Source organism: Adiantum capillus-veneris, chromosome 1 (assembly GCF_014529385.1).
Source record: "Adiantum capillus-veneris isolate H3 chromosome 1, ASM1452938v2, whole genome shotgun sequence".
In the NCBI taxonomy this organism is placed as follows: Eukaryota; Viridiplantae; Streptophyta; class Polypodiopsida; order Polypodiales; family Pteridaceae; genus Adiantum; species Adiantum capillus-veneris.
This window is the reverse complement of record NC_140931.1, coordinates 84,983,602-85,010,529: the sequence shown is the minus strand read 5'-3', so window position 1 is coordinate 85,010,529 and position 26,928 is coordinate 84,983,602. Positions and strand designations below refer to the sequence as shown.

At 45.7% G+C, this 26,928-nt stretch overlaps 1 protein-coding gene across 4 annotated transcripts in view; it reads right to left on the bottom strand.

Annotated features, from left to right (window-relative positions):
* Positions 1-26,928, bottom strand: part of LOC147465091 (calcium and calcium/calmodulin-dependent serine/threonine-protein kinase-like) — a 40,366-nt gene that overhangs the window by 5,248 nt on the left and 8,190 nt on the right. For 3 of the 4 annotated variants that reach the window (XR_015188894.1, XM_086518090.1, XM_086518073.1), the window contains exons 2-3: positions 25,292-25,346; positions 24,750-24,857 (exon numbers count right to left, since the gene is read on the bottom strand). Coding sequence is in view for 3 of the 4 variants with exons in the window: in XM_086518090.1 (XP_086374216.1) it covers positions 24,750-24,857; positions 25,292-25,346 (163 nt within the window). In the remaining variant the exon portion in view is untranslated. The remainder of the gene's footprint in view (positions 1-24,749; positions 24,858-25,291; positions 25,347-26,928) is intronic. The other variant, XM_086518081.1, reaches the window with a different exon arrangement.

The window sequence follows — 26,928 nt, the reverse complement described above, 5'->3', positions numbered from 1 at the left end:
AGGTCTCTCCAAGATTGTCTCCACAAGAGGCAGAGCCCATAAGATACATAGAGCACGAAGAAGCCACATGATGCACGCATAGAACCACGGTAACCCATCCTGTACGGTACATACTCTGCATCAGACTGACCGATCTCTATGTCATAACATGTATTGCATACCTGGTAACCAAAAGGCCCATGACTCATGACTGCACCATAGCTAGTATACATAAAAACCATGTAATCCATGTGCATAGGCAACAACAGCCATCTGTCCTCTGCTACATATTGGCATACATCGACCTGTAAGCATACTGCAAACTGTCAAGCTAGTGACGATGCCTCTTGACAGAGGCAAAAAGGTCCAAAGCTGAAGCATCTAGGGGGAAGAGCGGGACATGTCTGCCCTGATGGAAATCTATAATCTCAAAGTACCATGTGCATAGCATGACCAGTTTGCAACATAGAACACGACAAACCTCCTTCTGTCCCCGTACTTGTAGTATGGAGGCAAACGTGAACCGGGAGGAATATAGAGCACCATCGGGAGACAGAAACAATCCTCACTATCGTCCCGCTCCAATGCACCTATGCATGAAGGAAATTGTCTCAAAAAAAGATCATCCATTGATCCATTGAACTTCTCTGTCAACCTCTCTGATGTGTGATGATGTACAAACTGTAAAACTGCCTCCTCTGACCAAACTTCCTCCCCTGTGAAAGGAAGGTAAAACGACGGAAAGGGGCCGACTTGCCTCCCACAAGCTGCAGAGTGCTCCCTTGAAGTCTACAAAGGAGGTACAACCGAATCTAAGCAGGACCATGTCCATCACCAGCAGCCTCCACCCTGTCTACCCCCTAGGAAGGAGGGCGGTGTCCCACAAACAGTGATATAACCCTCACCCGCAAAGCTGTAGTCAGAGGTAGACCACGAGGGGGTTAAGGCACCTGGTCCAGGACAGGGTCAATGCTCGTATCCAATATCTGCTCCACAGGCCGTCGATAGGCGGTGGAACAAGATGGTAGGGCAGCGCTGGAAGAGGTATCTCTGCAGGAGGTCCAGCAACTAGTTCTGGAGCCTGTGTCTGAGAAGGAACTATGCCTAGAGTGGCAGAGACCTGTGAAGGGGCAGGTGAAGGCTATGGAGATCGATCTTCCCTAGTGGAGGCGTCACACTGTCAAAAGGAGTGATGTCTCCCAACCTACTGCCACTCTCCCTCTGTCTGTCCCTATCCCTGAGGTCCAGTTTGATCCACTGGTCTACTTGTAGTAGGTCTCGAGGGAGCTTGTGCCTGTTGCTATGGACGAAGTTGATGTGCCAATGTAGGACAAAACAATCCCTAGCCAGATGCCCCGTCTCGTGGCACTGTAGACATTGACCAGGTCGTCCCGTCACTGTCATCTTCTGGTAGAAGACCATCTCCTAAAATCTACATCGACTCAAGAAAAACATCATCAGTAGGTGCATATATATAAACCAAGGGAGGACTCATAGAGAGTCGACACGAGCCTAGTACAACTCCATCAAATCTAGAAGCCCAGGGTCTTTGGGTTGATAGCTTTGCGTGCAGGCTTGGATTTATGTTTGAATTGCCGATCCTTTTCCTCAAGGTGCAAAATCTCACCTCATGTGCCGGCACTCGAAGAAAATGTGCCCTCACTTTGTCATGGCCCCCTTTCCGATGGTAAGAGCATAGCTTGTATGCCCATGCACGAGCACCGCCCGCTACCAACAAGGTGCTGTCCGAAGTCACTTCATCCCACCACGACCATTCCTTTGACCTTGGAGTGTTGCCCGCATGGACGGAGGGAGTTGTACGAGAAGAAGGGGCCATGGATTGAGCCTTGAAGGTTTGAGAGAGAGAGAGAGAGAGAGAGAGAGAGAGAGAGAGAGAGAAATGAAATGAAATGAAATGTTATATTAACGTCTTCAAAAGGCCATAGTGACCTATGAGACCAGAAAGTTACAAGGTGGTGGATCTGATACAAAGTCAGAGTAACAAAATAACATAACAACAGTACAAAACAAAGATAATACTATGGGATCCTAGATTGGTCGATGTGAACTAAGCAAAAATGGGCGGCTTGTTGGGATAGTTGAATCACAAGAGATCTAGCATCGGTCGTTGGCGAATCTCATCAATTTCCTCTATAGTTAGCAGTCTGACCGGGCGTCGTGCATGCCTGGCCAACGTGCTCCGAATCTTCTGATGTAGCCTCCGTCGATGCTGTGTAGTCCTCCGCAGTCGTGGGCGCCTGGATTTCCCCAGTTCAATCGCTCGATCGATTAGTGTGCCTCTGGTATGAGACGAGGGGGAGCTCTGCTGTGGGAGTGGCTCTTGCGGCTGTCCCGTGTCTGCTCTGAAGAAGTCTGTGATCCGTATTTGGGACTGGCTTGCCTCGCCATTCATCAGGCTATCTCTGTGTCTGCGCAGCTCGAGCAAGAACAAGCCCAGGCATCTTTGATCTTCGTATCCCATGACTCTTGAGAGTGGTCCAAAACCCTCTTTGAACAAGCAATGGAAGCAGCCTCGTATCTCGTAGTAGACGGGGCAGCGGCATGTATAATGCAGCTCTGTCTCAGGTTCCATGTCACACAAGGGGCATGTCCTGGCCTCTGCTGGTACTCCGCTGTATCTCCCAGTCTCAATCCGCAGCTGGTGAGAAGATGTGCGTAATTGGCCAATAGCACATCGTATCCCATGAGACAAGTGGGTATCCATGTATCTGGGTCTCATCACAAAACCATCTTCCGTAAGCTGGAGAAGGTGGTCTCTGTAGAAAGCCATCTTCGTGCCCAATTCCTGTGCTGGTTGTATCCATGTCCTCTTGGTGTCTAGCTGGGTCAGGTCTTGGCGGATGAGCTTGGTGATCTCTGACTGTGTAAGAGTGAGAGATGGTGCATCCAATGAGTACTGGAATGGTGGCAGCCTATCTATGCTGAACCCATGCGCCTGAAACCATGATGTCATCTCCCCATACCAGCATGTTGTATCTCCTTGTATGGCTAACTGTCGAGAGGACTCAAGTGCTATGCGAGCATATCTGTCTCTAGGAAGTTCCCATGTGCGGTTTATGAAGGAGACTGATCTGGTGAGCGCCTCCACTACTAGTGGAGGGGCCGCTAGCTCTACTCGGATAATGGCCCGTGGTACTGATGCCTTGGCTCTAATGAGCCGCGAGATCATAGAGACGAGAGGTTTCTCCATGTTCCCCCATCCGTCTGTGCGACCCCGCCTCCCGCGGTGATCCAATGAAGGTCCCCATATCTCAGCTCCATAGAGCAATGCTGAAGCCACCAAAGTGTCATGTCTTTGGATGCTAGCTTTTTGTTGAACTTTTCTCTGCGCTTCTCTGCTTCTTGAGAATAGTGGTTGATGGCTTCTTCACGATCCAATTGCAGCCTCTCTAGATCCATGATCCTTTGATGTACTTTCTCCTTTTGAGAGCCTACCTGGCTACCCAATATTCGAAGACTTGTTAACTTCACTTCAATGGGCAAAAGCGCCTCCTTTCCATAAACCAAATGAAAGGGTGTGTACCCTAATGTGGTTTTGAAGGAGGTTCTATAGGCCCATAGAGCTCCATTCAGGTGTTTGTCCCAATCTTGGCGCCTGGCATGTACCTGTTTAGTGAGAATTTTGCAAATGATTCCATTTACCTTTTCCACCAAACCATTGCACTGAGGGTAGTAAGGAGTAGAGTGTTGATGCTGAATATTTAGCTTCTTTATGAGTTCTCCTACCAAGTCTGCTCTAGAGCTGAAGGATATTACCCGAGTGAACCCAAAGATCTGTTCAAAGCCAAATTCTCCTCCATTAGAAATCAAGCTTCGATGTTGTGACCAAACCAGCATATACTTTGGCCAAAATAGTAGTAGATATAGACGAGAGTTTAGCATCTATGATGCCTTGGGTCCTGAAGCCACAGAAGCTCATATCATAGGAGACCCATGGGATAGAGATAATGCTATCTATAGCTTTGACTTGGGGAATAATTTGTCATGTTTCACGGAGATACATAGGAAACTATGCAGAAGGTTTACAGATGCCAAACATCAACAGTGCTATCCAAGTGTACCTTCACAATCCCAAAAGGTGAGACTCAACAAGAGCCAAACAGTTTTGAGCTCTCACAATGAAGCAAGATATAGGGATCACCCTAGGAAGGGGGGAGCTGCAAATTCATCAAAATCAACTCTAGTACCAGGAAATGCTACACCAACTAGAAGCCCTAGAGCCTCTAGCCAACAAACCCCTTCAAAGTAGAAACCATCGGAAGATCATATGGTTGTTGGGAGTTTCCAATTGAACCAAATTCTATCAGAGTCTACAGATAATTGCCTTTGTGAAGATCATCAACGACAAAAGTTTCAGTTGATCTCCACAAGTCAGAGTCAAAAGCCGACAAGTACAATAGTGTTCAAACAGTTACATGTGACCAAGCTAACATATGCATATCAAGATGCACATGGTAACAAATATCAGCAAGGTCATGACCTTGTACAAACCCCTATGGATTGTATGACTGAAGTCAAAGACTATCTAAAGATGATGCAAAGCCTCAAGCTTCCAGAACAGGTGACAGAAAAATCAAGATCAACGAAAGCTACGGTCCAGAAAGATACACAAAGGTCACCACCAAAATCTCCTCCGGAGAGATAGATTCTGCTGGAAAGTACAGTGGATCTTCTAAGAACAAAAGTTACTCAAATGCAAGCACAATGCTCAACAATTGCAAGAAAAAGGTGCGGTATTACAACAAAATGAGCCAACATCAATTGAAGCAGGTGATCAAAGCAAAGAAGATGCAGATAAAGCTCAACCAAAGGACACTGCCACAATAAAAGCAGTCAATAAAGAAAGAAATACCGAGACGATCAAGTGCAACATTGTTGGTGAGAATGAAGAAAAGATGTCAAAAGAAGTAAAGCCAGATTTTCAGTTAGATAAGAACCTCATGTCCTTTCGCACTTGGAAAAGATGTGGTCGGTCAACCACAACTGGAAGATGCTCCTGAATTTGTGAGCATATCAGGAAACAAACGAGCAGAATGCTGGAGAATCATCTCCACTACCATTGAAGTAGGTTCAGAGATCATCATAGCTCAATTCTATAGCAAAAGATATGCCAGACGACAACATAATGGGAATTCCAATGGCCCAGAAGATGTTAGAGATACAAGATGTAAACAGGATGCATTCTTCATAAACAACAAAGAATGAAAACCAAGATTGGTCACCCGCGGACGACAGTACAAAGTCCTCAAGCACAGTTAAAGTGGAGACTGATGCCAAAGCAAAGCTTATTGAAGATGATTCCTCTCCATCATTTAGGACTTCAAAAGAGCTTAAAGCAAATTAGGCAATAGCAAGTGCAGATCAAACAGAACAAAAAGCAACCATGATAGCTATTGAGCAAAGAATTCCACCAGAGCCAGAAGTTAAGAAGAATGAGGTTGCAAACAACCAGGAAGAAATAGGAAGTCCAAAGATCACTCAGACAGTGCCAGTCAAATCAGATAATGCAAGCCAGATTGGAACACAAAGTCTCAAGCTACTCTCCATAAAGACACAATCAGATCAAGATGAGACCATGGAAAAATCAAAACAAATACAAAGATCTTCATCAGAACCAACAATGAGAATAGCTATAGTTCTCAGCAATACAAAAGGAGCAAGTGTCAGATGCAATGCTCTACTGGATAAAGAAGCAATATACAATATGGTTGTAGAGAACATCCAAAGGAACCTCCAGATCACTCCATGCAAAAATGATAGCAAAACAATGTGAGGTTTGCATACAAGTAAAAAAAGAAATATTGCTACCCTTACCATCCAAAATCATGAAGAGCGGGTGAAGTTTCAGATGAAGCCTTCAAAGGAAATTCTTGCAGATGTCATCCTTGGACATAAGTGGTTAGACCAACACAAGGCCTACAAAGAAGATAAAATGCTAATACTCTCTTCTCCAAGAGGTAGCCAGCAACAATTACAGGTACCGTTGTGAGCGGGATGAAAACACACACAGTGCCTCTACAACGACCCGACACACACTCTTGGGAAGACACACACACACACTATGGGGCACCACTCGGCTTACACAACACACCTGGCCGAGACAGGGAACACACCTCTGGAGTGAGAGGAGAGAGACTACCCACTTGCCCACTACACACACAGACACACACACACACACACACACCCAAAAAACTCAGCTCAAAAGAGGAGAACTTCTGATGTTTAGATAGAAATGAGCTTGGGCCAACACCAATGGGCAAATAGCTCACACAAAATGGGTAAAATATACCAGATACAATCACAAATTGGAGCAGAAGCTTCGCTCATAGGAGAAACTTACACAGAAAAAACAGCAGAAAAAGAGTGAGGAATTTGGAAAAATGGGCAGCTCCATCGCGTCCGGAACGGCCCAAAACCCCAATCTACAATGTCAAAGTGCTCAAATCCGACCTCGGATGAGCAGTTCACGACCAAAATAGGCTCCAAAAATCCCAAAAACACACCTGCGGTTGTTCCTCCTCTCTTCTCTACGTTTTTTCTGGTCTTCTCTCTGTTTTTTCAGTTTCCACACTTAGCTTTTTTAGTTGGGCACCCTTGGCCTTTTAGATGACCTCAAACAGACCCCGAACAGGCCAAAAACGTGGGCTCTAGTCAATCTGGTCTCTGCTGCTCTTCTGAGTGAGAATGCAGGTCCGCTAAAAACCACTCCAAGGTAAGTGTAAGCGTCTATGTATTCCACAGTCTCCTGGCCGTATGTGAATGTAGGTGTTGACCTCCTGATCCACTGTGGGGTGGTATTAAACACCATAACCTTGGTTTTACCAAGGTTGACAGACAAACCACTTTCGTGGGCAAACGTATGCAAAGCATCCAATTGACGTTGCATTCCCTCTGGGGATTCGGAGATCAACACTACATCATCAGCATATAACAAAAGTAAAATCCATGTCCCTGCCAACTGTGCACCTTTATCCCCATCGCTGTCAATGTAGTCAAAAACCTCATCCACATACATACTGAAAAGAGTAGGAGAGAGCGGGCAGCCCTGCTTCACCCCAATGTTGGAGTGAACCGGTGTAGAAAGTTCCTCCGGGGTGCGTGCATGCCCTACTACTGATCTGTACAATGCCATGATCCCCCAAATGAGCTCTATGGGTACTCCCATTTCCTGTAATCTGCGCATCAATCTAGCTCTGGGTACTGTGTCAAAAGCTTTGCGAAAGTCCACAAAGCTACAATAGATCCGTCTCCCATGAGATTTGCCTTCCTCGATGATGGCCCTGAGTGTCAAGATATGGTCAAGAGTAGAGAAGCCTCTCCTGAACCCTGCCTACCCAGTTGCACGCATTCCTTCCCTCTTTGCCCATCTACTCAGCTGTTGCTCAAGAATGGATGCATACAACCGTGCCAGTGTGTGCCCAATCATAATAGTGCGATAATTCCCAGGCTCCATGGGGTCTCCTGACTTGAAGATAGGTACGATCGTAGATAGGTTCCAAGTGTCCGGTAGGCCCTCACACATGGCACGGTTAAACATAACTGCTAGAAGCTCTGCTAGTAGGTCTTTGGCATGCATGAAATGCTCGGCGACTAAGCCATCATGATCATATGCTCTCCCAATCCTCATCCTGTCAATAGCTTTCTTCACCATCTCAGCGGTGAAAAAAACACATGTATGTGGGCATGGATCGAGGGGGTTGGGGAGGGGCGGCTGTCCAGGTATTGTGTACAAAGATGATGCGTACTGACCCCAGGTCTCTGTGGAGGAAATAGCAAGGGGGGGGGGGACTGCTCATGAAAGAGCCGCCACGCCTCACACGAGTCCTGACTCAACAATAGCTAATATAGATCCTGCTCGAGTCGAGCCAAAAAAGCCCTCTTCTTCCGCCGCACCAGGCGTCAGAAGTCAATCTGTGACTGTCTGTGAGTGACGTCCCCCAAAAGCACCTCCCTCTGGAGTCTGGCTCTAGTCTGGCGGGACTCCTCATCGTACCAGTTGTTCTGAGGCATGCTCCCTGATCGGCGGCTCTGCTCAGGCTGGGTGTGTGGGTATGCTTCTGCTGCTACATCATGTAATGTCTATGTCAGTATAGTAGTTAGCTCCTCCAGAGGTCGCCCCGGGTCCTCAGTGCATAGGCGTCTGTAGATCCCGTCCATGTATACAGAATCCGTCTCCCGTGTGAATGTGTAGCGAGTAGGGGCTGCTACCCGTGGCCTGTGTGCTACACTGAATTGGAAGGAGATGGTCATCGACACTAGAGCATGATCCACTGCCACCCCGACCGGCCTGGGCCCAACTGTGAGATCCTGGATACTAGAGATGAGATTCGGTTGTGCCATGACATAGTCCACCGTGCTGGCTCCATGTCTGTGTGGGAAGCATGTAAAACCTCCCGCAACAGGAAATCTCTGTAGGCCGTTCAAGATGGCCAATCCATGTGCGGTGCCCATGTCTCATCAGGTGTCGCCCATACTCAGTATATTCCACATGGTGTGATAGTCTGGACAGGCCCGTCTCTACAACATCTAGCTCTCTTAGCATCTCCTCTGAAGTATCATAAAACACTGCCTGGTGATGGACAGTCCTAGCATTGAAGTCCCCTAGGATGATAATGTCACCATCCCTAGAGAACTCCCATATGTCATCATCCAAAATAGAGAAAGGGGATTGTCCTTTGGGTGATGCATAAACTGATGTACTCGGGGGAAAGTAGCAAATAGCTAGGTAGAGATATCTGCCCGTCTCTGCTTTCAATCTCACCCACATGTACCTAGCCTGCTCATCCCTACGGGCTATATGTATCAGTGGCTGCAGATCCTCTCTAAATAACACTGCCACTCCCCTCGAGCCCCACCCTCTGTGCTCCGAGCATGTCTCCTGTCTGTAAGCTGTCTCCCACCTGTATCCACTGATGTGAGGCATGGATTGCCCAGGGGCCTGGTGTGTCTCAGAGTAAAAGATGATGTCTCTTCCAGTAAAGCTATCCTCAAAAGCACCCACATCAAGATGCATAGATCCATTACAGTTCCAGGCAGCCACTTTGAGTGTGGTCCCCTAAGTCTCGCACCGTCATGTGGAGCGTCGCCTAGTATTACCACTTTTCCATCTCGGTAAAAGGCAATCTTGCCTTTTCCCCTTGCCACTCTGATCTCCGGCATTACTTCCTGCATATGAGCGATCTGCGAGAGGGTGAGATCATCCCCGAGAAAGATGCCAGTCTCTTTAAGAGTTGGTCTTTTCTTTAAGAAGGACTTCTTCGCTTCCATGGAGGGAGAACGGAGGATGAGTGCTCTTTCTTTTGAGGTTTCTCCATTGCTTCCATTTTTCTTTATGTTGCCTACTCTCCATGCCCTTGTGTACGTCGGCTCATGAACCCCATCAAGGCTGTGAGTTCTTTTACTTCTTCGTCCACATTGCCTTTGTCTTTAAGACCCCAAATTCTCACATGTAAAGCGCGCACCCGTCTTCTTTGCTCCTCCTCTAGTGTCTGATTAATGATAGTGGGTGTGGACCTGGGCGTTATCTCCTTGCCTTTTCCTTTCTTGGCCACCTTGATCCATTTCTCGGCTTCATCCACCTTCTGTTGAGTTTTGGTAAAAACATCCACCCAAGAAGTTGTCATTTCTTTGTGTTGCTCTTCTCCCTCTTTGATGGCCCGTACTTGCTCCTTGATCGTGTTGATTTCTTCTATTACTGAGGGTTGCAGTTCGCCCTCTTCCAGTGTGTTTCTTTATCGTGCTTCGGCGAGATCTTTCTCGAGTGACGCAATCTCTTCCTCTTGAGTCGTCACTCGGTCTTCCAATGTACTTATCTTGCTCTCTTGGATCAGCACGCGTCCTTCGAGCATGTTTATTGTGCCCAAGAGATTGCGGTTCATCTTGGTAATGATCTCCGTCATTTCCTCTTCGCACTTTTGAATGGCATCCTCTAGGGAGAGAGAGAATGAGAGAGAGAGAGGCTTGAGAGTTTGAGATAGAGAACTTGAGAGAGAGGCTTCACTCCTTGAGAGCAAGGGAGAGAGAGCTTGAGGGTAGAGCTTGAGAGCAAGGGAGAGAGAGAGAGAGAGAGAGAGAGAGAGAGAGAGAGAGCCTTGTGTCAATTGTGAAGGAAAGGGGTGAACGGGGGGCGAGGGGGGGTGCATTTTACAAGGGGAGCTCCCCTCAATGCTCCCTGTTTATGACAGTGTCACAAACGGGAGCGCATAGCAATATAAAATATACTCGGATAAATAAAATTTATCACTTAATATTGAAGCTAGAGGATATAGAGAGAAATAGATAGAGCGAGAGAGATAGAGTGAGAAGACCGACACACTACTGGGGACAAGAAGATGGGCTGGTCCCCCCCCTAATAGTATCTTTATTACTGAGGAGAAGTCTATACAAGCACTTGAAACCGAACGTATTACCACGTTCGTTCTAGAATAAGACTTGATGGTTCCTGGAAGCCTCGACTTAGGAATTCCTAGGGCAAAACCCTATTCCAAGGAACTTCCGTTCCTTATTCCAAATCCTCGAGAATCAAGGTTCTCGCCTCTGGATCTCACCTTCAAGACTCAGGGCATGACATCCCTGCAACTCTCTTTTCCAACTCTGTTTCCAGAGTCCTCTTCCCGCAGAACAACTCTGCTTTCCCGGACGCGAAGTCCTTACTTGGGAATCTCAATTTCCGGATCACAACTCGAGAGACTACCTCTCTCCGATCCGTAGGTCTACTTCCCAAACTTGGGTACGAAACCCTTGGGCTGATCTGGCTCTAGTTTCTCAGAGCGCTTTCTCCTGCAGAGGCTCATGCCTTCCTCTGCTCCTACTCCCTCACGAAGAGGAAGTACACCTGCAATCAAATACTCAAAGATCATAACATGAAAATCGTTACCTTCAAAGTCTCGACGCTCGAAACGCAACTCGGTCCTCAAAAAGCAATTCCCCGGAAGAGATCTCTAATTAGAAAATCCTCTCTTCCAATCCTACACACAAAAGAGGTGTATTCTCAGGTTCCTTCTCGTAAATCAGCCCCGTCTACGACGTTTATGGGCTGAAAACAGAGAAAAACAGCAGCCTGTCGCGATGGAAACACGCTCCGCAGCGTAGGCACTTCTTTGCGAGGGAACTCGCGCACTGGGTCTTGGCGACATCGGGTACACTTGGGGCATCCATGGGCATCACCGGCAAACGTCTTCTTTGCGGGTGAACTCTACAGCAGCATCTCCTTCTTGCAAAAACTGATCCTTCCCTATGAGTGAGGGCATATGATGCTTTTATAGCTCCTAGCCACGGGCACGAATAGCTGCTTGCGTAGAGGTCGCGCCTGTTTTTTTTTTCTTTTTTTTTTTTTGTTGTTCTGCCAGAAAAAAGAGAGAGAAAACACTGGCTGATCTGTTGCCTTATTTATCAGATGGCTGCCCACTTATTAAGTGGGCGACCGGCGTATTTTAAAAATAGTATGAACTTGCCCAAAAACTCTATAAAACCTTATAAGTTAAAAACAATGCTTTCACAGCACTTCCCAGGCGTCCCTGGATGCAATCACATGCACAGTTGCAATGCAAACATAGACTTCCTCGTAGGAAAGCATCTGCTTTCCAGATGCTTTCCCGAAAAGCAATCCCACTTTCTCAGAAAGCATTTGTTTTTCCTCAAAGTTTCCTTTGAACCCATCTTCATTCAAGTGCTTGCTTTTCCTTGTGCACAATACCAACACAGTTCGGAGTTTCCTCCTAACTATGGATATCCCCTTTTCCGATGCACCCGTCACCCACCTTGTGACGCATCAGGAATACCCATCACCTAGTCCTTTCCTACCGAACTTACGGTACAATCTCCTTCGCGATGCTCTATGTCACCCATCCTATGATGCATCAGAGATATCCGTTCCCGGATGGTCGGATACTTCTTTCCGATGCTCTCTGTCACCCATCCGATGTGACGCATCAGAAGCACCCGTTCATGGTGGCCTTACAGATATTCCCTTTCACAATGCTCCTGTCATTACTTTGAACGACGCACTAGGAATACTTTGTACTCGGATGTCTCCAGTGAGAAAAACCCTCACACTTAAAATTCCAATAATTCATTTAGAATTATTTTTCCTGGTGTTCCAAGCGAAAAAACCCTCTCACTTATAAATCCAATAATTCATATAGAATTATTTCCTATCAGATAAAGCCAATTTAGCAACATCCCTCTCACTTATAAACAGTTGGCCTCAACTGTAGAGATCCAACTTAACTACCGAGGAGAAACCGGAAAGAGTCCAAATCTTGCTCAATGGTGAGTTGAGCTAGTGCTTTCTCAAAAGAGAACTTAAAAATTAATTTAAACAAAAATTCAATAATTCAATACTTACCTTACCGGTTAATGTCCTTCCTCTAGTACCTTGAGGATATCCTTCACCAATCATCAAAGTTACGAGCCATGTAAAAACTCATCATTCGCATCTTTCCAACAGATTAGAAGTTTCCTCATCCGAGAATCTGTTAACTCAATTCCACCTTCTCAATTCCGAGAAGAATAATCCTCCTAGAAATCAATCTAGGTCTATGTCCTTGCGCATAACCTTGCGCTATTAGTCCTGAGGATATTAAACCTCTAGTGTCCTCCCGCATAGGGCATGTCGAGAGCATTAAGCTCATGTGAATCTTCATGCGGCAGACAAAGTATGTCATCTTACCAAAGTAAGTTCTTATTCCGGGCCTTTGCTTTGGGTAGCCATTTTCAGCATGGAAAATACCTGCAATTCCAGCGTTCTTCAGCCTATGACATCAACCTAAAACGCAGCCAGAAAGTGCAAAAAGTAGACCACTCTCGCCGACGAGAGTGGGGCCTTCGGAGGAGGGTTTTACAACCTCTCGGGTGTCGTATCTCTTTTCTCTCCTTCTCTCAGTCTCATTCACTTGCACGCACAATATCCACTCACTTTGTTCGTGATCATAGCACTCTCCATAAGACGGAAGGCTCTCTCCTTCCCTAAGCTAAAAGGAACCTTGAGCAAATATAGATCACTAATCTTGCGAAAATACAACATTCATTCCGTTGCACCTAACATTGGTATCAGAGCTTTGGAAGTGTTTTGTACTACTCAAGGGAAGAACCACAAGAATTTTTTTTGCTTGTTGCGGTCGCATGAACCCAAGTTCGCTTGTGCATGTCGATTCCTAATCGTGTTTTGTTGAAGAGTGACAAGAATCCCACGAAAGAAGGGCTTGTCCAGACTCCCCTTGTGTCTCTTTTCACTCATTGAGAGCGGACCATGCACTTAGCAGCCGGCCAATCAACGTGAGGTGGGAAAAAGCAACCTTGGTGCGAGCGCAAGGCCGCCAAGGGGTGCGCCCGCAGAAAGGAGTAGAACTCGGGTGAAGAGAAGATCCTTCTCCAACGCGATTTGCAAGCGAAAGAAAACCTCAAGAACCTCAAGAACCCAAGACCCTCAAGAATCAAGAACCTCAAGACCCTCAAGAACCCAAGTTCCTCGCGAACTTAAGAACCCAAGATCATAGTGCATGGTCGTCACCCGAAGCGGAATGGATACTTCGCATACAGGTGATGAGCATGAGAGAGGCGACGAAGACTCTTCCCCACCCAGAGATGATTTCTTCGCATACAGGTGATGAGCATGAGAGAGAGGCGACGAAGACTCTTCCCCACCCAGAGATGATTTCTTCAACCCTCCCCCTTCGCCATCTACGCCACCAATAGCACCAAACCCTATGGAGGCAACGGTCAAGCAAATGATGGCAATGATGGATAGACAAGAAGCAAATCGCCTTGCTCAGGACCGTGAGCGCGACGAAAGAAACGCAAAACTTGCCGCAAAACAAGAAGACAATTGACTTGCTTTAGAACGCGAGCGCAACAAACGCAAAGAACGGAAACAACTAAGAAAGTCTGACGAGGCGACAGCCTTGGAGGCCGACCGTACCGCTCACAGATTGGCTTTGGAGACCGAGCGTGAAGCTCAACGAGAGCTACGCACTCAAGAATTGCTTCGACAAGCACTAGCCTCAAAGACCAAACCACCCAAAGATCGTGGGAGTTCATCAAGTTGCGCAAGCCACGATGCGGATTCCAACCATCCGGTCACAGAAAAGTTGACTTTCAGTAAGTATGACGGTAAGATGGATGCTACGGTTATTCGTTCTTGGTTGCATCAATTTAATGCTTATTTTGCGACAACTAAGAAGACAAGAAATAGCAAAGTTTTGACGACAACTATGTACCTTGCCGGTGATGCCATCAATTGGTACCACACATGGCAAGAGGCACAGCTAGCCGCGCACCTCGAGGCAGCCGACGGAATTCACACCCCTTTCCTTCGATTGGGCTGATTTCCAAGACAAGCTCAAGGCGCGGTTTATGCCACCTCAGTACCTCGCACGATTGAAAGACGATTGGCGCTCTCTCAAGCAAAATGGTATGCCAGTTATGTCTTTTTCTAATGGCGTTTTGCAGCTAGGTACTCAATTACGAAAATCGGATGATGAACGCAAAGAGGCTTTTCTCTTTGGATTGGACGAGTATATCAAGTACGATGTCGAGGTACTTATCCAATCGATGTCAACAAGGCGGTAGCGATTGCTCTCGCACAGGAGATGAAGCACAACAAGGGAAAGCCTAAGGAGAACAAGACTTCCACAAGTACCTCGCACACTTCTCAGAACCCTCCGAACGGTAAGAACGGTAAGAATGGTAAGAATGATAACTCTTCTAACCAATCTTCCAACTGTCTCTCATCAAAGAATTCTTCCAATGAATCTAAGGGTAAGGCTAACACAACTGCTAAACCTAAGCTTACTCCATATGAAAAGGTAGCACAAGGAATTGTAGGAGGATACATCACGTCGGAAGAACAAAGCACTTATTCTAAGGAAGGTCGTTGTTTTCATTGTCACATTAAGGGTCACATAACAAGAACATGTCCTAAGCTTGAATCGAATGAATCTAAAGAACCCACAGCACCCACTATATCTGTCAATGCAATAAATGATAACACGATTGTGCCTACAGTTTCTCAGGACCCTCCCATTGATGATTCTCTCATTAAATGTTATGGTCGTACGTCGGGGCACCGTTTTGTCATATTGTTTGACCCAGGTAGTATGCATAATGTGCTCAGTTCCTCTCTTGTTGAGAGAGCCCGCCTCGAAGTTAGTCAGAGATCTCCTATCGAGGTCTCTGGCTTTCGTCCCGGTATGGACGCTCTCATCACAGAGGAGTGCCTTGATGTGTTGTTTGCAATTCAACAGACTGCCTTCACTAGAAGATTTGTTGTTTCTCCTCTCTCAGGATGTGATATGATTTTGGGCATTCGATGGTTTCGTGAGACTAACGCTCTCATTGATTTTGAGGCTAACACTTTAACTCTCAATGCCAAAAGTGATTCTCCTATTGTCTTTCATGGAGAAGACATTGCTCATTCTCCATCTCTCATTGCTAATATGCAGGACAAGATTGCAAGGATTTAGGAGAAGGACACTCTCTCAATCTCTTCTTCTCCAAAGCATGATACACAGGATTTGCATGATTATGAGAAGCATGATGATCTGAAGGATAATGATTTGGATGGCAATGACAAGCATGATGATTTGCATGATCCAGATGTGATTTCTCACAAGCATGATGAGTTGCATGAAGAAGATGTGATTGTTCACAAGGATGATGTGTTAGTGGATGCTTCTCCTAGCGAAGCTAACCTCGTTGTAGATTCGATCAATCACGAAGAATCGAGCTTGGCTCTCGAGCCTAGGTCCAAGGCACCCTCACAGGAAATATTATATGTTCGTATGATTGATACGCACGCATTGTTCGAGTGTTTCATTCGTGACGGTTTCTTGTATTTTAGCCAACATCGTTATGTGATCCCTTTTCCTAGGCATGACATATTGTATGTTGAGCACGTTTCTCTCATGGATGAGCACGAATGTATGCGGATTTTTCGTGAAAAGCTGAAAAGTATGTATGTAAGGAAGTCACATTCCATGTCTCTTCCTTGGCATGACACAGTTTCCGAACAAGCACATGATAGTATGAGCACCAAGCATGGGCATTTCCATTGGGATTTGCCACAGTTGATTGATTTCAATCAAACAGAAAAGATTCGATCTCATTGTTTGTATGTGTTTGATGAATGGGTTGTCACTCCGTCTCTATGTTCATCTACATTGCATACACAGTCTTTAGAGACGACAAGATTTTTTCCCTTCACATTACATGGAATGGGTATGTTCATGGTTTTGTGTTGGAAATGGTTTCAAGAATTTTCAGCCATGGAGATTCTTGAAGACGAAAGAAGAAGGACTCTAGACAAAGTTGAAGCATCGAAGGAGCCACAGAAGACTTTGTGTCGCTTTTGGCGCGGCCCAAAGAAGCAAGCGTTGCAGACCTTTATGAAGTTCAAGTACCGCACGACCCACACATCAGAGTGGGCCAACGAAGAGTCCCTTCCAGGATTCCGGATGCTGTTGGCGATCTCCCTCGACACCATACAGTTCGGTACCAGTACCTCACTTTGAAAAGAAGGGGATGTCACGTGACACATCCAACCCTATGTGTCCGTGGACAAGCTACACCATAGCAGGGCTCCCGTCAGTCCAGTCAGTGTAGATTAGAAGTGATCTGGCACTTTTGTGAGTCTATTCGTAGACCGTGCATGCCCAGTCACTTAGTGTACATTAGAAGTGATCTGGCACTTTTGTGAGTCTATTCGTAGACCGTGCATGCCCAGTCACTTAGTGTAGATGCATATCCTCTGGTTGCTCACCGCATAAGCATAAGCATTTCCATCAGATTCCATCAGAGTCAGTTTGGGGATTTTTCAAGTGACTTTATCCTATTTTTCACTTATTTATTAAGTGACTTTTGTTGGGTACTCAGTAGGGAAAATTGGGTAAGTTATTATATAAGCAAACCCAAGTTAGCACAATTGGGCAGATGAGCAAAGAGCACAACAGGCTTCCCCAAGCAACAGGTGCTCCCTCCCTCTCTCAGCAAGAACCTCGTCAAGCCACTTGGTGAGGCCACCCCCTTCATGCCCTAGCATTTTGGGATCGCCTAGCTTCTTCCAGACCCTGGCGTTTCCATCTCCAACAGCCATCACCATCCCACCCCAATTCTTGGCGTTTTTCCCGCGACAACCAATCTCAGCATTGACGTTTTTGGATCGCTAGCCATCTGCAGCCTCAACATTTTATGCCAACCTTGTGAGCCTGTACGCGGGCCGTGCATGCTCAGGCACTAAGAGTAGCTACATACCCTCTGATTACACAACCCACGATCATTAGCACCATGACCCAGTACCCAGCATGAACATTTTCTAGTACATGAACCCAGTAAGCCATTGCATAGGAACCACCACTTATAGCCTAAAATTAATAAGTGACAATTTATGCAAATCGTGGGGGCTAAGGGAGAACTGCTCGACCCAGTTCCTTGATGATATAAAGGGAAGGTCTTGGCGCTAGAGACAGGTAGAAGACCAAGGAGAGCTCAGGTGCACAGAAGCAAGTCGTGCCACAGATCAGCCTTCTAGCGTTTCCTCAGCAACGCTCCTAGCGTTTTTGCAGATCAGCGACAGCGTTTTCAGCCTTGGACAGCAGCGTTCTCAGATCAGCCCATTGTAGCCGCAGATCCTCATCGGGCTTTTACATCGCAGCAGATCTATTAGCGATCAGATTTCAGCCCATCTCGGCATCAGCGTTTTCAGTTTCCAGCCATCAGATCACCTAGCATTTGGAGTTCCCGGCCTCACTCTCATCGACCACTGCATAGCAGCCCTAGTACCACCACAGTAGCAGATCCACGGCGGTAGAACCATAGTTACATGGGACGGCGGGTCGGGGTCGGGAACGGGGTCGGGACAGCAAAAGTCAGGAAACGGGGACGGGGGTCGGAACGGCAAAAAAAAAAAAGAGAGTTTTTTTGGCATTTTTTGACCTACACACATGCCACACACATAGAGCATCACTTTGACCATAAATTTACACTAAATAGACCAAAGAACACGAGTCATATAGGCTGAAATGTGCTAATAAAACATCGATGATCGATGGATACAAAATGAGAAGTGCATGCCACAAGGGCTCAAGAGTCAAAAAGCCTAAAGGACTTAGGACAAGCCTAAGGCCTCAAGGATAACAAAAAGTACAAAGGGCTATGTAGTAGGTAGAGTCGTAGACTCAAGAGTTTAGACTCGAGAGTCGAGTGATCAATGATCATCAAACTCAAGAAGTGCTCGCCTGCTGAATCTCCACATCGTCGTCGTAGTCGAGGTCGTCAGCAACGTATGAGGGCTCCGGCTCGGGAGGCTCGCATTGAGGCTCGAAATCCTCCTCTAGCTCCTCCAAAAGAGTATCGGCCATAGATGGATTCTCTTGTGCCATCTCCCACTCAGTGAAAGGATCTGCCTTGTGTGTGATGCTCTTGGCAAGCATGCGCAAGTTAGCGCTCACAAACACCAAATCATTGGCCCTCTGAACGCCAAGGCGATTCCTCTTCTTAGAGGCAATGTGGCTGTACACACTCCATAGTTGCTCCAAGCAACTAGTGGTACATGCTTGGCTAAGGACACGAACAGCCAAGTGCTGCAAATGTGGGCCATCTCCTCCATAGTCCTCCCACCACAAAACCGAGCCAATCTTGTTGCGATCAAGCTGTGCATCTACACATCCATAGGAGCCCTTCTTTTGCCTGTAGTTGAGTAGCTCGTCTCTAATCTTGCGCCTAATGTCACTGCTAGGCTCAAGGCGCTCCAATGCAAGCCGCCATCCTTTGCTCACCTCCTTGTCGGTCTCTTGACGCCTTCCTTGAAACTCAGGGTCAAGCACATAAGCTGCCGCATGAAGTGGAGAGTAGTATCCATTCCACCTCGACTCACACAAGCCATGAATCTCCGCATACTGAACAGGGTCAGGCACAAGCTTCTCAAGTGCCTCTATCATCCGATCCATGGCTTCGTAGACTTTGCCAATGCATGGCTGCAAGCCATCCACCATTCGAAGTAGGTGTAGAATAGGCTTGACCATGGCGTCAAGAGTCTTCACCTCCTCCCACCAAGCGGCGTCGTCGGCCCATTCTCGGCATTTCAATCCTACTGCTGATGTAGACTCCGGCATGGCCTGGAACTCATCACTGAGAAAGAGGCCCCTTAAGGCTCCGCCACATGTAGACAAGCGGCCTAGCATAAGCCAATTGAATGCAAATCTTGTCTCTGAATATTTGAGCAAAGACAACTGGCTCCTCTTTGAGAATTCATGGCGCACTTTTTGATGGTTGAGCACAAAGGAGACAATTCGAGAGGCGTCACCAATGGTGGGTGAAATCCATGACAAGTTCCCTATGTCCTTGAGGAGGTTATTGAGGCAATGCGCCATGCAAAATGTGACATGGATGCTGGGATACATGCCCTCAATGATAGCTCCGGCTGCCCTATTTGACGCCTCTCCATCTGCAACCATACAAAGGACATTCTCCAGGCCGGTGATCTCTATGGTGCTTGTCCACTCCGCAACAAGCATCTCGGCGGCCTTGCCACTATCGGATGCATCATGTGACTCCACAAAGTACATCTCCCCCCGAGAGTAGGCCACCACCCCGTGGATGGACCGCTTGCGGGTGTCGCTCCATCCATCTACAAGAAGAGAGACGCCATTGGTCTCCCACAAATCCTTTGTTGCTTGGGCCGCTTGCTCCACGGCAAGCTTCTCTTTGTCAAGAAGGGTGGTGCGAAGCCTCTCCGATGAAGGTGGCACATAAGAGGAGCCATATTCCCCTATTTTCGTAACCATGGTTCGAAAGTATGGAGACCTATCCACACAAAATAGAGCATGTTGCGTTAGTATGGAGAGTCGAGAAATTATAACCCATTATGAATACAAAATGGAAGATTGAATTGTGCATATGCCAAGGGAAACTCACCGCGAAGCATGGAAGGCAATGTGGTCGTGGAAGAAGAATCGGGCAACCGACCTATCTACCTCTTCCTTTAATTTAGGATTCCAATTTTCGTTGAGAGTGGTTTGGCGATGCGGAAGGGAAGAGGACGGTGTAGATCCATGGCTCTTGAAGGTTCGAGAGATGTCGTCAAGGTTGGCTTCCCTTTGCTCTCGCGGTGTCGCCGTGGCGGAGGGATCAACGGCAACAAAACGGCCCCTCTTGGCCGCTTCCGCAACCTCATACACCGTGAGTTTCTCAAGAAGATCCAACCTCTTCTCGGGAGCTACATGAGGGCAAAACTTCACCTCGTGACCAGGTTCATGAAGAAGATGGGCTCGCACTTTGTTTGAACCACCCGATCTCTTGTATGGACATAGCTTGCACGTCCATGGTCTTGCACCGCCACCTTTGCCACGCGAGCTAAAGTCGACTTCATCCCACCACGACCACGTTTGCACGGCGGGCCTCCTTCGAGAAGAAGCGGCTTGAGAAGTGGAGTTGGCTTGAGATGACATGATGGTGGAGAGACTCGAGAGAGTAGAGCTTAGAAGTTAGAAGGGTTAGAGGAGAGCTTGTGTGGAGAGAGAGTAAAGGAGAGCTTCAAAGTGGGTAGAAGAGGGAGAGGAGAGCTTCAAAGTTCAAACTTGAGCCTTGAGCTTGAGGGAAATGGAATGAGCTTGAGCCTTGAGCTTGAGGGAAATGGAATGAGCATTGAGCATTGAGACTATGAGTATTAAGAGGCCCAAGGGAGCCTTTTATAGCCTCCCAAGGGCCAAGGCTTAAAAAATATGGCAGTTGGGGCTGCACAGAGCCGTTGCAAACGGTCAAAAACGGCCATTTTTTTGAATCTGACCCCGGCCGACCCCTGCCGTCCCCGTCCGGTCCGTCCGACCCCGGTCCAACCCCGGCCGTCCCCGGTCCGTCCCCCTTGCGACCCACCCGTCCGGCCCGTTTTCCGTCCGTCCCTCAGCGTTCCCAGCCGTTCCCGCCCGGTTACGGCCGTTCCCCGACCCTAGGGCCCGTCCCCCCCGTCGCCTGTAACTATGCCTTGATCATCACAACCTCTTCTACCATTATCTATGCTCTCACACCATGTATATTTATGTACAAAGCCTTCTTTACTTTGGGATTCATCATACTTTGGATTCACAATAGCATGCTTTGTTAGAATCTCAAGCATGCTAGAGTTAGGAGTAGCACCATTCACCACCATCTTGTCTCTACGTCATTGCCTCTTAGCAAGCAATGAGACCACTCCGCCTTTAAACCCTATTTTATGTTCTTGTCTTCTAATAGTGACTCTTAACTTTTCTTGGAGTTCAGGACCTACAGCATGAAGGTACCTCGCTCAGATTCTTAGAAAGTTTCTTTTGTAACCCTTTCAGAGTCTTCCATGAAGTTTTCTTCCTAATTTGAATTGCCCCAATCTCTCTCATGCTCCTCCCCTTGCATGGTCTCTAATCTCAGGGACCACAACAAGCTCGAAACTTTCAATAATCTCTACCTCTGGTACTCATTGTACCTCCATCTCCTTCACATAACCATGAAGATACTTTGTGACATCTTTTCCTTTAGCTTGATCCATTTCTTTCTTTCTACAACCTTTTGTTGTTGCATAAACATAGCAAACGCTTGAAACAATTGCATTGTGCCTTGATTAAAACACATTCCTTATTGATCTTGTTGATCTATGGCTTATAAGCATTGTATTGAGACCTTCAAAAAAGCTTTTGAATCCTCATCCTAGCATGTCTCGTGTCGGGTTCACAAAAAAGTATGTCAGAAAGTTTGCGGTACGGCTAGTAAGGCGCCGAGCCTCTGATTGTGTGAGTTCACAATTACAAACACCACTTAATCACAAGAGAAAAACAAAGAAGTTTAGCCATGGAAGCTCCACTCATATACAAGGCCAAGATAAACTCAAATCTTGTGTGAGATGATTTCATGTTGCTTCAACCCCAATTGCACAGATATAGTGCTTGTTTGCCCTGTAGAAAACCCTAGCTTCTTCTCCCAATTCGTCATTGAGGCGATTTCATAGAAGCTTAAGCACCTCCATAGATACGCACAACTACTTTTTGATGAGAGAAAACCCTAATTGGAACCCTCACACACTTAAATACAAGGTAAGAATAACATGGAACTACACTAGCACACCACAAGAGAACCCTATGTATCCCTCTTCAAAGAGGTTCAAACTGTTAATATTCAACCATGATCAAGTAAGCCCCTTACTAAGAGTCACGCCATCGTGAGTGATGTGGAATTTTGAACCGTATTAAATTGGGTTATTTTTTATCATTTTATGGCCTTTTCTAGCCATTTTTAGCCCAAATATAGCCATTCTTGGCTATAAAAAGCCCAAAGGGCTTGGACAAATCCCTAAAACTGTGGGAAACTTCCCTTGAGCTCAATTATTATGATCAACCTCATTTTTCCATTTGTCATGACCTCTAATCACAACATTGATGGTTAGACACGCCAGTTGCTATTTTTGGACGGTGTTCATCCAAATTGAACTTTCTAGGCAAAACGAGTGTGCCACCATGATGCACTTGCCATATGTACCTTATTAATCCAAATTAGGCACGTTCTAAATTGAGAAAACACACAAAAGTGCCACATTCAGAGCCTCAACTCCATGATAAGGTGTGTACACAACTGTAACCGCGGCAACTGCTCTCGCACATGATACTATGTAGAATGTACATTGTAGCATTTGCTCCCACATATTAAAAAGCATAACAGCGAGGTGAATATTTTAATTTCACATTGTGTATGTGCCACAGTACTACCCCGTGTTCAAGAGGAGATTTGCTCACAATTGCAGAATTGCCAGTTCGCCTTTTCAGCTACAACTTTGACAATCTTTTCCTTCAAAAGACTCCTCAAATGCACCTAGATCCAATCGCAGTGATCCATGCCAATTCCCTACTACAAACCTTAGCATAATCTCTGCTTCTCTGCAATGATCACTTTGCTATCTCTATGAACAGCTCATTTCCCAACCTTTCTAGCCTCAAGAACATGTGGCATACATTCTTTCCTATGTGCTACCTAAGCATGCGTGAGATCTTGCCCCAAGTTTACTTTGGCTCTTCAAGGGCACCATGCAAGAGACCTCCAATGTAAGAGAGTCTTTCTTTTTCTCCAATAAATGAATGATTAAAATACCCAATTGCTACATGCTCTCTCTCTCTCTCTCTCTCTCTCTCTCTCTCTCTCTCTCTCTCTCTCTCTCTCTCTCATTATTCAGGAGTTCCGCACTCCCAAAATGGTTCCCCTCTCACCCACCCCCCCTTAGGTTTTTAGAGTTTTGTCTTTTGTTCACCCCCAACTGGACCCTCAATCTTTAACTAGTCTTTAACTGAGATGTATCTGACAATCCCCTCGCTTAGAAGGAACCTTTTTGTAATGCGTTGTCTTCCGGTCCCATAGGTCATATCTGACCTCCGTGGACGATAATTCAATCTATCTATCTCTCTCATGCTCGCATGCTCCCTCACATACATTGGATACTCTCTCATGCTCTCTACTCTAGGGCTCTAATCTCTCATGCTCTCCTTCTCATGCATGAACTTCAACATGTTACCCGAAACGAGGAACGGGAACGGCGACCGGTTCCCTGCGGAACGGGGGAACGCCCGAAGGGTCCGGAACGGGAACAACGCGGAACAGGAGGCATAAAAAACATCCAAATAATGCAATTGTTAGCTCTATTTGTCTAAATACAAGTGGTATGAGACCTGGATTATGTGAGAAAGAGGGGGAGATTGCTCTCTCAAGCTCTCCATTGCTCTCTCTCCTGGTCTCCATTGCTCTCCATTCCAAGCTTGAAGCTCTCAAGGCTCGAGCTCTCCATAATCCCCTTGGATCTATGCTTCACTCTTTTTTGTATCCTCTTTTTTCGATGTTGATTCCCCTTAGGCCCTTTTTTGTCACCTAAGCTTCCCCTTTTTTGTATGATACTTCATGTATGATATATACTAAGGCATTGTCTCTTTCTTTTTGAAAAATGGTTTGGACTCTAATCATGTGTCTTCTACACTGTAAATTGTAATTGAATTGTTGATCTCTTTCTCTACATAGTTCTAGACATGTTTCTATTTGTGTATATCTGGCATATGAATATAAAGTATAATCTAGGCTTAAATTCACGTGATTTATTTTTGAACGCCCGTAACATCAAGGAACATTAAAAAAAAATTAGTGCTCTAGTGCCGCACTAAAACGCACATAAAAACGCGGTACATACAGGTGCATAACCACCCTGCGTTGGCCTATGAGGGAGCCTATGTGATAGTACTTACAATGGCAACCCATCAGTCTTGGCGAGATATACTACCAGTACTTGTTTCTTTACATTTTAGCATTTGTTACCTTGGTCTTTTGTATTTTCTCTAACATAGATATTGTAGGCCTTTTGCAGGCATATATAAACATTTCATTCATTTTATTTCTCCCCAACTCCCTCTCTGCCTCCACACTTTCTGCTCTGCACTCTCTCAGAGAACGTGAAATCAAGAGAATAATTGGCTTCTTTCCAAGTCAGACACTCTTACTAGGCTTTCTTTTGTGCCATACATACTAGCCATTTAAACGCTCCAGCTGTCATACAGTCATTTATAATAATTGTTGACCAAGAGAAGGGGACGGAAAAGATGGGGATGGATTTCTCTGCTATCACTTTAAACGCTCCAGCTGTCTTACAGTCATAAATAGTAGTTGTTCACCAAGAGAAGGGGACGGAAGAGACAGGAATGGATTTCTCTGCTATCACTTAGAAAAAGACAAAGCATACAAAACTGTAGATTATTTTCTACCTCAGCTGCACATGGACGCTTGTGAGGGTCGTATGCTAACAGGCTTGAAATTAGATGTTTTGCAGACTGTGAAACTGTCTTCCATGTGTCTTCAAAACTGAAATCTGCCTGCAACATAGCGGTCAAAAAAAGAGTAAAACCCCAGATGCAGCTGCAATATCATATGAGCAGGAACGGGGATAATTAGAATCTCTTGTACTAAATCCTGACTGGAGAAGTCAGCACAATGAAATCCTGGATGGCAGAAGGCCAATGAGACAGAGGGTAAGAAGAAAAGGATTCTCTTTTCTACAACAATGTGCAGTCCATATTGAAAATTTTGCAATCAGATCACAGACACCAATTCCTCTCCAAAAGCTACTAACAAATACACCACTGGAATCCCTCCGACTATTACATGAGATTGACTTGATGAACGTTTCAATCCCTAAACACCAAGAACCTTAATTTCAAGCTAGACATAACTAAAAGATTAAAGATGAAAAACACTAGGCCATTCGCACACCATAACATAACAACAACTTACGAGGTTTGGAACTCACAGCTAATATAAGAGCTTGTTTTTCTCTATTCGTCCTTGCATAGAAAGGTGGATACCTGCATTCTCCAACATTGATAATCTTATACTCAGAATTATGACCGAAATAAGATGAAGCAAAAAACTCTTAGATGCTGATGGCATGCCTACACAGCTTCAATAGGGACACATGCACAGCAATGAAGGAGCATCACACTAACTGCAAGGGAAAAAAGTCATGCTACTTTTAACACACTTATACTCACATGAAGCACAGATCATACAAGTTTTCTTGAAATTGCACTAGGTGGATGAGCCTGCCTCCAGTAACTATACAAAAATAAAGACCAAGAATGCCTCTGAAGAGGGTTTGTCCTGCCATTTAATCTTAGCAGCAAAACTAATTAATCACAGCTGTCATTACTCACATCTTGTTTTTTTCCTTTACAAGAGGAAATCTACCAGTAAACATCTCAAGGGCACAACCTCAAGATAAAAGGTAAAAACCGATCACCACAAAGGTGTGATCCCAAAAATGTCCATAAATTTACAATAAATGACCAAGATTATTTCTTGGTTTTCAAAAAATCTCTCATATCTCGTAGCATAAACATTCTTCTGAATCTGAGAGGGGGAAAATTCCCCCAAAATGAGTGACAAAAACATACAATGCCTATATATGTGGAGCAACCTCCCGGTTTCTCACTTCCAAGATTGGGCAGCAAGGTTTCTGTAACCAGCTTGGCATTGATTAGGCAGTAATTTCACAACACATGAACAGAACCGAAAATTTTTGCACTTGAACGTTAAAAAAAGCAGTAGTCGTGACACGACGTGGCGGAATTCTACTCCCAGATGCATTGGCCCCAAAGTCTAGCACCCCTTCGGTACTTCTTTTTATATTGATAGTTCACAAAGTACACATGCTGGGGTGCGTTTGGGGGGGGGGGGGGGGGGGGGGGGGGGGGGATGATGGGGATTTAGTCCAGCATGTTTGCACAAATAGGAGAGCCAAGAGTTTTTGTGAGTTTTTTGGGCTACTCTATGGATTAGAGACTTCTTTGTTATTTATAAAGAGCATAGGGTTTTTGCAAAGGGTGTAGAGGGTGCCAATTTTGAGGACTTACAAATCAACCGCCAGATATTGTATTTCATTTGTGGTTTGTCTATTAACTCTTTTTCCTAGTTTGCAAACTTCAATGTCATGTTTCTCAGGTCTTGCAATTTGTGCCATTGGAATTTTCCACTATTTAGAGTTCGTCTGAATTCTGAAGTGATATGCACATTGTTGATTGGCAATTTAATGCAGCAGGCTTCTTGTCTTGTGCTAGTTTTCACTCTCTAGTGCTAATCTATGAAGTAGGTTAATTGCACACAGTGTGCAATGGATATATAACTAGAATGTGTCGAAATATTGAATTAATCTATAATTCACTGTCTCAAAAAAAAAGGTGTGTATTGTTACGCATCCTAAAATTTTATCAATACACAAGTACGTACCTTACGTATTGATTTGACACCGTACTGTACCTTACGTACCTTTCCACCTTGAGCCAAGGAGTTTGAGATGACAGACTGCAACCGACTTCATCATTGCCTTGGGCTACAAATTTCGTAGACGCAAGGGGGAGGAGGGGAGGGGGGTTCTTTTCCTCTTTCAAC